General features: G+C 48.3%; 1 protein-coding gene across 7 annotated transcripts in view; it reads right to left on the bottom strand.

Moving 5' to 3' along the window:
• The window catches only part of COBL (cordon-bleu WH2 repeat protein), a 233,230-nt gene that overhangs the window by 62,590 nt on the left and 158,343 nt on the right, over window positions 1-12,297 (bottom strand). For all 7 annotated transcript variants that reach the window (XM_053218692.1, XM_053218694.1, XM_053218698.1 and 4 more), the window contains one exon: window positions 3,462-3,600. In XM_053218692.1, the coding sequence (XP_053074667.1) occupies window positions 3,462-3,600 (139 nt within the window). The remainder of the gene's footprint in view (window positions 1-3,461; window positions 3,601-12,297) is intronic.

The following is a 12,297-nucleotide window of genomic DNA, read 5'->3' as shown; positions in this document are numbered from 1 at the left end:
CATCAAATCCAATCTCACTCACGCTTCAGAATTTTACACACGGTGTCCTCGCCTTGGGCCGATCTGCTGATACCTTCTTGTTTGCCGTGTGTTTCTGGCAAGCACGACTCCTCTCCGATGCTGGGCTTGAAATTAATTATTCTTAAAAGCCCCCTCGGCAGCTGTGTTAAGTTAAAAGGAACTCCTTTTATTCAGCTTTGTTTGTATTAGGTTTGCGGAATTATCTTTTAGCTTACTTTTGTTACTTTTACGGATTAATTCTTGCGGATCGAAGAACCACTAATTCAAGCTCACGTCTTTAAGCCTGTTTATATCCTCAATCTCTTCCATCGTTTAGGGTAAGAGTCTTCAAACTTTATGTGAAGAGGGTCCCAGGGCGCCTGGGTGGCTCAGTCGGTCAAGCATCCGACTTTGACTCCGGTCATGATCTCGTGGTTCGTGGCTTCGGGCCCCGTGTCGGGCTCTGACAGTGTGGAGCCTGCTTGGGATTCGCTCTCTCTCTCTGCACCCCCCTCCCCACTCATGCTTTCTCTCTCTCTCAAAAAATATATAAATAAACTTAAAAAAAATGAAGAGGGTTGTGACTTGGGCAAAGTGTTCGGGGTGGCGTCGTGCTCCATCTGACCCTGGAACCCTCAGGGCATCCCTCTCTGCTCTTGACACACTGGGCATCCGCCTGCCATTTTATAGGAAAATGATTTTCTTCTGCTACTAAGATTTTTGAAAGTCAGTGACTTAACAGAGCCATATAAATCACTGGTGTCGTAAGCCATGCTTCCTAGGATTTCTTTTAGAAACGTTTTCTTCAAGCTTTAATGTCTGAAGATCTTTTTTTCAGTGTTTGTTTATTTTGAGGGAGAGAGACAGAGTGAGTGAAGAAAGGGGCAGAGAAAGTCAGAGAGAGAGAAAATCCCAAGCTGACTCACACAGTCAGCGCGGAGCCTGATGTGGGGTTTGAACTCACGAACCGTGAGATCCTGACCTGAGCCGAAACCAAGAGTCAGACGCTTAATCGACGGAGCCACTCAGGCACCCCCAAGCTTTAATGTTTAGGATCATCGTGTAATGAATACATGCCGTGTTTCGTGACCATCATCAGATTATTAATAAAAAGATTAAGAAATGTAATTTCTTCATCAAGAGATATATCCAATCTCTTGATTACAGCTCTGCCAACGTGGAAAAATAGGGATGCCCCCATAGCTACACATCATTTCTCCCTTCCAAGTGCAAAGAAGCCACGATTGGTCTGGGTGAGAGCTATCTGTTTGGTCCAGGTAAGTAACGTTAAATGAGAGGGCGTCCCCCTAGGGCGACACACGTAGGAGGAAGAGGCTTCGTGCCGAAAGCTTTTCTACTGGAAAGCTTATTTTTGTTTGCCAAGAAATTTGGGTCAGACTCAATTCGAGTAAAATAATACTATTTTAGTGCAAGTTCTAATTTTTTCCCCCTTTTATATCTAGATATCAGAATAGAAAGATGCTCGTGTGTGTGTGTATGTGTGTGTGTGTGTGTGTGTGTGTGTGTGTGTGTGTGACTGAACAGGGGCTACTTTAAAGATTTTTACCTGTTAACGTAAAGCCTAGACTTTGGTTCAAAGAGCGGCCTGTGGGCGGCTGGCGTGCTGTGAGTTCATGGGGATTGCTGATGGGGACACAAGTCTCCCTGAAAACTGCCACCATGACCTCTACCACCCTCCTGAGCTCCCAAAGCAGCCAAGGTCCCTTTCAGTAGGAAGGGGGCTTCTGGCTTCCTTCTCCACCTTCACAAACCAAAGTTCATGGACGACAGACAGAGACAGAGAGAGACGAGTAGTGCATCACTGCCGTCCATAACTCCTCTTTGTAACATGCTCCTCGCAGGGGAACTGTCCCTACGGTTTTCATTTGGCAAACACCCGCCTCCCTCTCCTGTGACACCCGTGGGCGCTGGCTGCCTGCCCACACCCGGGCCAGGTCCTCCAAGCATCAGGCCTTCAAAGCTGAATTGGGGGGGCCCTCCCTTGGGTTGAAACGGGGTGTCTGGCCTGGAGGCTGGCAGGGCTCAACCACAGCCACACCACCACTTAGAGTGGACGCTTCCTAGGGTTGTGACAAGGGACTGTACATTCGAGCTGTCATCCCTTTACAGCAAGAGTGGGTGAGAGCTCGGGAGGGAGAATGGTGGTCTCGTCATAAAAGAGGGAGACACCCCAGATTTATTTCGAGGAGCTACTGATCATGTGCTCTGCAAATAGGACGGTATTTTCCTTTGGTAAAAAGAAAAAAAGGACGTGAAATATAGGTTACTGGTCCTTAGGATAACCACGTCTCTGGCTGTGAAAGGCTAATATCAGAAGAGAGGTATTGACCAGGGGGGAAAAAAAAATGCTACAAACAGCCAAGTAGCTTGTATTGGAGTTTGGGACACTGATGATGCAAGCACTTATCCTTGGGGGGCTTCTTTTTGGGGGCCACAGCCATTAGGTCAAGGCCAAAACACGAGGGTGCTGAGTAGAGTGAACGGCATTGGGCATGGCCGTCGGATGGCCTCTGTCGTGAGCTGATCCTCCCATGATCTCAGGAAACCCCTACTCTTCCTTTTCCTCCATAAATGAAGTAACAAACACTGAATGGTTTTAAAATTACATTCACCAGGGGCGCCTGGGTGGCTCAGTGGGTTGAGCGTCTGACTTCGGCTCAGGTCAACGATATCGAGGTTCATGGGTTCAAGCCCTGACAGCTTGGAGCCTGGAGCCGGCTTCGGATTCTGTGTCTCCATCTCTCTCTGCCCCTCCCTGCTCGCGCTCTGTCTTTCCCTCCCTCTCAAAAACAAACAGACAGTACAAAAATTTTAAATTAAATGAACTACCCACGGCTAATAGAGCTGGAGACCCCGGTCCCTTCTCTCTGTGCCACCTGTAACATGAGTTGGTGGCATTTAATGATCTAATAGGTCTCTCTGCTCACAGATATTATGGTTCCATCCTGTTTCCTTTGGGTTCTCTTTTCCTCAAAAAGGATCATAGTCTCTGCTACAGATATAAAAGGGGAGATCAATTTCAAACAGGGTGGTCAAGAAATTACTACACTGTTGTCAACTGATCTATGAATCTCCTGGGGACCAGAGGCCTTTCGAAACAGCTTCCATGGACGTCATCCCAAGAACTTTACATCCTTCCATCAGGGAGACACGCATCACACACGCACACACACAGGCACACATGTGCACACCCCGCTCGCTCTCTCCCGAGCTGCCTCAGCCATCCCCCACCCTCTCCGCCCCCCGCCTTCCACCTGCCTCCACGATGCCCAGAAAACAGGCCTTCGGGATGGACTCACAAGTGTTTATTTCCAGACTTTCTTTCCTCAGCATAAATGTTTCCCCAGTTAATGCCCTCATGGGCGAGGCGACTGCAGGGGTTAAGGGCAGCGCTAACACTCCACGCAAGACAAGACTCGGAAGCATGCGGACACACTCACCCGTGGCGCTCTTCCTGTTCTCCTCCTGGTCCTGAGTGCGAGGGGGCACCAGGGGGCTTGGCGGCGGGGGCTGCAGCGGAGGGGGCGCGGGCGCCCGCCTCTTCTTCTTCTGCAAGTCAATCTGTGACCCCAGAGATACCTGGGAAGCCCAAAGGAAGGCAACGGTGAGCGTCAGGGCATTTCTGCCCCCTGTGCACCCCACTTGGAGAAGCTGGCCCGTGTGACGCGGGGCTTGAAGGAGGGTTGGCAGATTGCCAGACTCCTTCCTGGGGCCCCTGGGCAGGTGGCGGATGCCCCGGTGTGGGGGTTCGCCATGCTGCCCAGGAGTGGTCCTCAGGTGGCCCAAGGATGCTCAGACATCCCCAAGACCCGCCCTGCCCCCCGAAGCATGGGGAGCTGGGGCTCTGCCCCATGTTACCGAGGGATTTCAGGCCAGTCAGGGGACTTGGGAACCCCCCCTCAGCATAAATATGAGAAAGGGGAACCCTCAGCCCTTAATTAAATGCAAAAGAGAACTATTCCTTCTGGAAACTTTACCGGGGCCACCCTGACTTGTGCCCTTGCAGGGGGAGAGCAGAAGGGGACGGCTCAGGGCTCCCTCTGCCCTGACTTCCACCTGCTCTGCTGCCCCTGCATGTTCCCGAGCCGCCAGGACTAGTAACCGTCCACAGACTGGCCACCCCTGGACCAGCAGTGACAATGAAGTTTGTCAGTGTGCAGCTCCTGGCACCAGCCTATGGGACATCCAGCTCCCGTCCGTGCAGCGCAGAAACCCGGATCCCACCAAACACTTCTAACATCGCCAAATTCACAGCTCGGGGAGGCTGTCAGTCCTGGGCGGGTCTGATGGTTGAAGGGACGCTCTTCTAGTGTGTGAGACCTTGTCCGCTGACTGCATTTCTTTGTTTGGAAAAGACTACGGAATCTGCTCTCTTCGTCATTACGGAGTTTTCGTGCGTTCATTCTCAGCAGTGAAAATTGGTTGAGACAACCCTGCGTGTGCAAGTGTGGAGTGTATGCAAACGGACAACCAGGAAGACCCTGTCTCTACCTGTCCCCGCCTGCAGGGGGCTTCTGCCGAGCTGCTTCCAAAGGGTCCCTAGGGTTCAAGGGCTCGCCCTGGGAGGGCTGCCTACCAACCCCACCCCACTGTGGTACCTGCTCTATGCTTGGTGCTTCCTGGCGTATGAACCCGGGTCCCCAGTGCGTGTTCCAGAACTCACGACCACGGAGGGAAATTCATTCCTATTCTGGGTCGGGACTGGTGTTTCCTGGGTGTGTGGGTGTGGGCACGTGTGTGTATAGAAAGTCTCCTTTCAAATTGTTCTCAGTAATATGCAATGTATCGCAACGTAAGATTTTTTTATTTTTTAAAGTTTTTAAGTTGTTATTTATTTTGAGAAAGAGAGAGTGAGAGCAGGGGAGGGGCAGAGAGGGAGAGAGAATCCCAAGCAGGCTCCGCGCTGTCAGCACAGAGTCAGACGCGGGGCTTGAACCCACGAACCGTGAGATCATGACCTGAGCCAAAATGAAGAGTCAGATGCCCAATTGACTGAGCCACCCAGGCGCCCCTCGCAAGGTAAATTTATAGTTAAAAATTACATAAGCAAAGGAAGGGGAAAAAAAATCACTTCATTAAACACTCAGATAAACTACCAACAGTTAGCAGACATTTTTCTGGTCTTCACTTTTTCTTTTAAAAGTCAGAGATTATCCACCCTTCTACTAAAATATACCATAACCACCTCCTGTACCTTTATAATTCTCTAATGTATTTTCTGTAGAAGATGGAGACGAGGAAAAATCGGGTCATGCCACGAAGCTCAGAGTCTAACCAGCTTCCCCTGGTCCATTGACCCCAGCCCAGCAGAACTCCTTCAAACTCTTCTTTCTTTTGACATTTACTGTGTTTTTATTTTTTCTTTTAATTTTTAAAAATGTTTTTTATTTATTTTTGAGAGAGTGAGAGAGAGACAGAGCACGAGTGAGGGAGGGGGGGAGAGAGAGAGAGAGAGAGAGAATCCCAAGCAGGCTCCACACCATCAGCACAGAGTCTGACACGGGGCTCGAGCTCACAAACTGTGAGATCATGACCTGAGCAGAAGTCGGATGCTCAACTGACTGGGCCACCCAGGTGCCCCTACTCTGTTTTTTAAAATCATAACCTCATAACCTTCTTCTGCCATTTCTTGACTTTTTTGTGCTAGATACTGGCTTTCTGCTTCAGAAGATGAGGAGTCAGCTCCTTGAGACACATGCCCAGATCTACACGCATGTTTGATGGCTCTCCCTCGATCTTTCCAGAAATTACAGCACGGGATTAAATCAACATTCTCTAGCTCTATGTATCTAGTTTTAATAGACAGAATCCCATAAAACAGAAATCTTCTTCAAGACGAGGCTTCTCCAGCTGAGACATTTCATGTGTATGTTGACGACATTTTCTTTCTAGATCATTCTAGATAAGTGATTTGTTTTCTGAGCTTGGTAAATGATTTGTTTTCTAACCTTGTTTCTGGGTTTCCTGGAAATGGCTTTTCCTTTACTCGGCTTTTTTTATCCCTGGTTTCCTGGATCCCATGCCTTTTTAAAAATGGACTTCCTCGCTGTAGTGGGGCATGGCCTCAGTCAGCTTCCGGAGGCAAGATGTGAGTGAGGTTAAAAAAAAAAAATCTAAGGCTGTTCTTAGTCTGTTACACTGAACAGCCAGTTATAGATGCCTATGGAGAGGGATCTAGGCTGGAAATAACAGACTCAAAATCCTGAGCTGTTACTCTACTGTCTCCTAGCTTGCAATCCCCAGTTCACCATGGTGGCTCTGTCTTCTCTCTGTGGTCTTCTCCTTCTGCGAGCTCTAAGAACCTTCTCTCACCCCTGGAGCCCTGACCTGTACAACAACATGGCCTGGGCTGGAGTCCTTTCCAGCCATGGTCTGGGGCCTCTGTGGGAGCCCTGAACTCTCTAACTTTCCACTTTCCTACCCAGTCATTGACGACAGTGTTGAAAGGCGTGGAGCCTTGGTTCTGGTACCTGGATTTCTTCCTTTGGTGTTGACAACAGTTCATTAATGAATCGCGATGGTTCAAATGCTGTGGATTTGCCTACATGCGTTATTTGTGAGTTCACTCTTCTCAATGTCCTTAATTTTTAAAAGACAAGAGGCTTTTTAAAAAATTCCTTTGTTAAAATTCTTCATTCCTTTACTTACACCTTTAGTTAGCCAGCAAGCAGGTGTTGGTTTCTTATCCTGTGACAGGAACTGCAAGCCATTTGAAGACGTGTAACTCTCCTGACCCCACGTTGTTCACAGTCCAATGAAGAAGACATAATTCTCTAACATTTACATGATCTCCTAGGCTGGAAACACCACCGTTCAAAGCTGTAGTTTGGGGCTTACTTGGGTACACGGTTCCTTCTGGGAATTCATGTTGATGAGCTGGGGCCTGCTAAGCTCCCACTGATGTCTGTATAATAATGACAGGTTCCAGAATTCTGCTGAGTGTCGACATCAAGGTGGAGATAATTGGAAGGGAGGGGCAGGGAAGCATTTCTGGCTTACCCAGTCTGGAAAAGCAATTCACCTGTTGCAAGAAAGTTCTGGCTCACTGCTTGTTTCAAGCTTTGGGGAAGCATCGAATTCCTGGAGCTTTGCTGACATGGTCTAGCTTCAACACCACGATCCCTCTTCCCAGAGATAAGGGCAGGCCACTCGACAAACACCTAGTTCCCAGACACAGAGCCACGCCTGATCAATTAATTAAGCTAATGCATTTGAAAAGCATTTGGCAAGCTCTGAGACCACTAGACAAGCTCTGATGGGCAAACATTTTTTCCTCAGGAGCTTTCAGGAGTTTTAAGGGGTTTAAACAACAGCGTTCTAGTAGATGTACCTACAGAATTCAAGGAAATATTATTTATATTAGCAGCAAAGATTTGGTAAGCATTTACTAGGGTGCCGACTGTATCTCACATGACTGCCTCAAAACAGAGGTCGTTTTCCTTTGTCTGTCTGGTAAAGAAGACACTGAAGTTTATGGAGGAGTAAGTTTTCCATGGCCACACAGCTAATGAGTGGACAGAATTGGCACCTGACCTTGCTCTGTCTCCAAGCATTCCCCGGGAGAAGTAACTCGTGCGATTTTGAATGGAAACGTCATCCCTAGGAGTCCATGAACAAGGAAAGCCCATGGGGTTCCCACTGTCCCACACGGCAAAACATCCACACGGCAGGTGGACTGCAAACCAATTTGTGGCACAGTGTTGCTTCAGAGAACTTTTCTTAGACCTGATGCACATCTTCTGCACATTCTTCGAGGAATACGTGAAATACGTTACCGCTCACTCTCTGGAGCTTGTTGCGTGTCCTTCTCTCCCACTTAGAACCAGGGTGCGTGGTGGCCACTCTGGGTGGGTCAGTGCATGGCAGCAAGGAAGCTTTCCCCATAGTGGAGCCTGAATCCTGCAGCTCCTGGTCTTTTTCGAAAGCATCCATCCACCGCGGCTTCTTTGGTCTCATGATCTCACCGTGCCGGTTCCTCGTAAGCAAGACCCGGAGGTCAGAAAGCGTTAAGGGGAGGGGAAGTTCTGATTTAAAGACAATGGGTGCGACTCTCACCACGACACACAGAGCCTCTTGCTGCCACCCTGCTCTGGCACCTTTCTTAGGGCATGGCACTTGTAGGAATGCAAGAAACAGTGATGAAATGTGCTTCCCACATTCCTTAGATTCCATAGATTCCTTAGATTCCATAGATTTGAGGGTCTATGTTACAAAATAAAATTAGTAGCGTTCAGTACCTTGTAGCCATTTATGTGTTCATCCACTCTTTCCTTCTTCCTTCCTTCCATCCATCCACCCACCCATCTATCCCTCCATCCACCTATCTATCCATCTACCGATCCATCCATCATCTATCCATCCATCCATCCATCCATCCATCCATCCATCCAGACACATGGGTACTTGATGCAAAGCTCCATGCTAGGCACATACCAGTGAGGGAAGAAACACCAGGTGTATTTCTTCCAGCCACACTGAACTGATGCCTCACTGTGCTTGGCACTGCTATCCTTAGTCCCTGTTTCCTGCCTTTCCCAGAATGCCCTTCCTTTTCCAATGCTTCTGTCAGTCTTCTGCCCCTGCTGACATCTTCCTCCCTCTTCAGGAAGCCCCTGAAATCCCCTGGGGAGGTATTAATGGCCTGTCTTCTATGCTCCAGAAGCACTCGGCTCTGATGCATGAGCAGTGCCCTGCCTGGAGCACTGTCCTTTTTCCATCCTCTGCCTAGTCCAGCTGGCTGTCCGCATGCTGGCTCCCCCATGACGCCTAAGCTCTGAAAAGGAAAGGGCATGTCTTATAAGTCTCTGAATTTCCACAATCCCTAGCCTAGTGCTTTTGCACTTTAGGCATCAATGAATGTGTGTTGAATACTAGAAAGGCAGGAGTAGATATTCTACATAAATGCGTCACGCTGTGGAACGAGTTATAAATATTCCTTAACAACGAGAGCCTGCAAGTCCAACATAGCCCTGGCCCCATATCTCATTTCTCTTTTATGCAAAATGAAAATACTCTATTGTTTTGACATTGATCCAGATGAAAGTCATATATGCTCACCGAAAACAGTTTGAATAATAGAGGGGCATAGCAAGGGCTAAGTGAAAATCCTGAATTCTGCCCACAGGAGAGAACTTGTATCGTAGCTGACATACGTCTCCTCAGGCTCTTTTGCTGTATCTAGGCACTGAATCTCTACAAAAATGAGAGCACACTCTCGTAATAACAGCTGCTTTTGTCATCGATGGTGCTGTCCACGGCTGGGCAGAGGTCTCTCTGCCGTCCCAAGGATGGGAAGGGTCCACCCTGCGTGGACCGTGGCCCTCCAGGTTTGGCATTTTGGTTGTTTTCGACCTGTTGCTATCTCAAATCATACTGCGCTGAGCGTCCTCGCCCGTATCTTTTTTCAAACTTTGTCTATTCCCTTATGACACGGTTGATACCGTTCCATAAACTCACTGGCTTACACGCCATATGCTTTGGGAAAGGAACTGAAATCAGAATCTGGGAAGATATATCCGCCCTTCCGTGTTCACAACCAAGCTATTCACGGTAGCCAAGAGGTGGGAACAAACGTCCACGGACAGACGATCAGGTAAATCGAACATGGAGTATTCATACGAGGGGATAAAAAGAAATATGCCTTAAAAAGAAATATGCAAAGTGCAACAAGTGAATTATAGAGACAGTCCTGCATGATTCCCTTCACGGGAGGCATCTGAAGCGGAGAAATTCTTCGAACCCAAGAGCAGGATGGTGGTCGCCAGAAGCCAGAGGGAGGGGCATTGGGCTGGACGACTCAATGGGCCTGAAGTCTCAATCAAGCCGGACAAGAAGCCGTAGCACACAGAGCCCGCAGCAATAGAACGTCATGTGCACTTAAACATTTAAGAGTGCAGATCTCACGGGAAGAGCTCTGACACAATAAAATACAATCGAAAAGAGAAATGCGATGGGCTCTGCCCCAGAGACCTTCGCCAAAGTGGTATCTGCTTCAACCCTCACCAACTGCTCCTTCTTCCCACTCAGCAAGTGTGGATACTGTTGTGCTGTTTTTTTGTTTTTTTGTTTTTTAATTTTATTGATTCATCCTGAGAGAAAGAGAGTGTGTGAGCAGGGGAGAGGCAGAGAGAGGATCCCAAGCGGGCTCCACGCTGTCAGCACAGAGCCCGACGTGGGGCTCGAACTCACGAACTGTGAGATCATGACCTGAGCTGAAATCAAGAGTCAGTCGTTTAACCGACTGAGCCACCCAGGCGCCCCTAGGAATCCTGGTTTTTAATGACTGTTGTTTATTTCTGTGCGACAGAGAAAGCGCCGGTCACTCTGTGGTGCTGGTCTTTTCTTAGTGATAGTCCCTGAATGACATACATGCTGTGGACATTTTCCCCAGCTCGTCATGGGGTTCTAATTCCCTGTACTTTACTCTTTCATAATGTAAACATTTATCGGATTCAATCCGTCAGGACTTTCCCCCTTTTGGGGGGTTGAAGGTAGATTCTAACTCTGTGTCGTACTAAGAAATCCTGGGACTCAAGAATTCTATTGCTTTAGGTACTTTCCCAGTTTACTTTTTTAAAAACTTTTTACTTTAAATCGACCTCGGCTTCACTTTGCTCCGTGCTCTACATGTTGTCCAAATGACTAAATTCGTGTGCAAAGCAAATGACGTTTGTGTCATCAATCTGCAGGTGTCTGCATCCCCGTATGACACAACCCAGTCATACCCCTCCCAGGACTGGCGTTGCGACTCTCTTCCACAGAGAATCTGGCCCGTTGGAAATCGCACTCTCTGGAATCCAGATTCAAACCACGCGGGTCGGGGAGACCCGCTCATGTTTTGGACGGGCTGTGGGAAGACGTCTGGCCTGCCTGTCGCTGAGTTTACCTGATCTCTTCTCCGCTCAGCAGTAAACCCCATGTATCCTGCAGACAGTCAATGTCAAGTCCAAGAATACACAGTGGTTGGTGATGCACTGTTGACATGCCTCCCCTTCTGAACTGCAGAATTTCTGGAAAAGGGGGTTCATACCTAAAGGGACACATCTTTCACCACTCAAGGCAGTTATTTCTTTACTGTGTTCTCCTTCTCTAGGGACACCAGGATGCCGACTCCTCAGTATGACAAGGTTGCTCTGGATTAAAATTTAAACCTACCCTTTAACCTCTTCCTCTTTAATATACTGATTATTACATGTAATTTTCCTTCAAGTACACTGGTACTTTTAACACGACCACCACGAAGATTATGAACCAGAACAGCCTAGAAAAGCATATCAACTTTGTTCGATTCACTTTGTTTGAGCCCTTAGTGCCAGAAACTGTCCTTAGAATGTCTGGGATGCTCACTAAATATTTGCTAAATGAGTGAGTGTTGCTACCAAAGCATCCATGTGATTAAAGCAATACTTTGTGTGTGTGCGTGTGTGTGTGTGTGTGTGTGTGTGTGTTTGACAGGTGCCCTCATCTGTGGACTCTGTGAGTATCACTATGTGTCAGACACTACGTTCACCACTGAGAATTAGGAGACAAGCAAGATAGATGGGACCTCGGGACTGGTTTATTGGAAGCGTTGTGGGTGATGATCCCATTTCTGGCTGAGGCCCCTGGGCGGATAGAGGGTTGCTCCTTGCCATGGGGAATACCCGTGGAGAAGTGGGTTTATGTGGAAGACAAGGCTGTCAGTTCTGGACACTTCCACAGGGCCTTCTGGTGGACATGAGGGAGAACACGCCAGTGCTCAACTGAAAAAACATTCACGGCAATGGCACTGACACCATGCCTGGAAGGAACCACCCAAAGAGAATGTCAAGTACATAAAAGGGATCACGGGGCACCTGGGGGCTCAGTTGGTTAAGCGTCTGACTCTTGGTTTCAACTCAGGTCATGATCTCATGATTCATGAGTTCAAGCCTCATATTGGGCTCTGTGCTGACAGCTTGGAGACTGCTTGGGACTCTCTCTCTCTCTCTCTCTCTCTCTCTCTCTCTCTCTCTCTCTGCCCTTCTCACATTAGCTCTCTGTCTCTCTCTCAAAATAAAGAAATAAACATTAAATAAAGAAAAGGAAAGAAAAAGGGATCACGTATAACCCTGAGACAGTCTACCTTTCATGGGGCTGGTATAAAATGGAAGGCTCTGGAAGGCGGCGTTGGAGGAGGAAGTGATCATGATGACCATTAGAGGCCACAGAGCTCAGGCGCCTTGAGAATGGGGGGCATCTCCTGGGTGGCTTAGTCGGTTAAGCCTCCGACTCTTGATTTTGGCTCAGGTCATGATC

This window comes from Acinonyx jubatus, chromosome A2 (assembly GCF_027475565.1).
Source record: "Acinonyx jubatus isolate Ajub_Pintada_27869175 chromosome A2, VMU_Ajub_asm_v1.0, whole genome shotgun sequence".
In the NCBI taxonomy this organism is placed as follows: Eukaryota; Metazoa; Chordata; class Mammalia; order Carnivora; family Felidae; genus Acinonyx; species Acinonyx jubatus.
The sequence above is the reverse complement of the archived record's forward strand: the minus strand, read 5'-3'. Positions and strand labels throughout refer to the sequence as shown.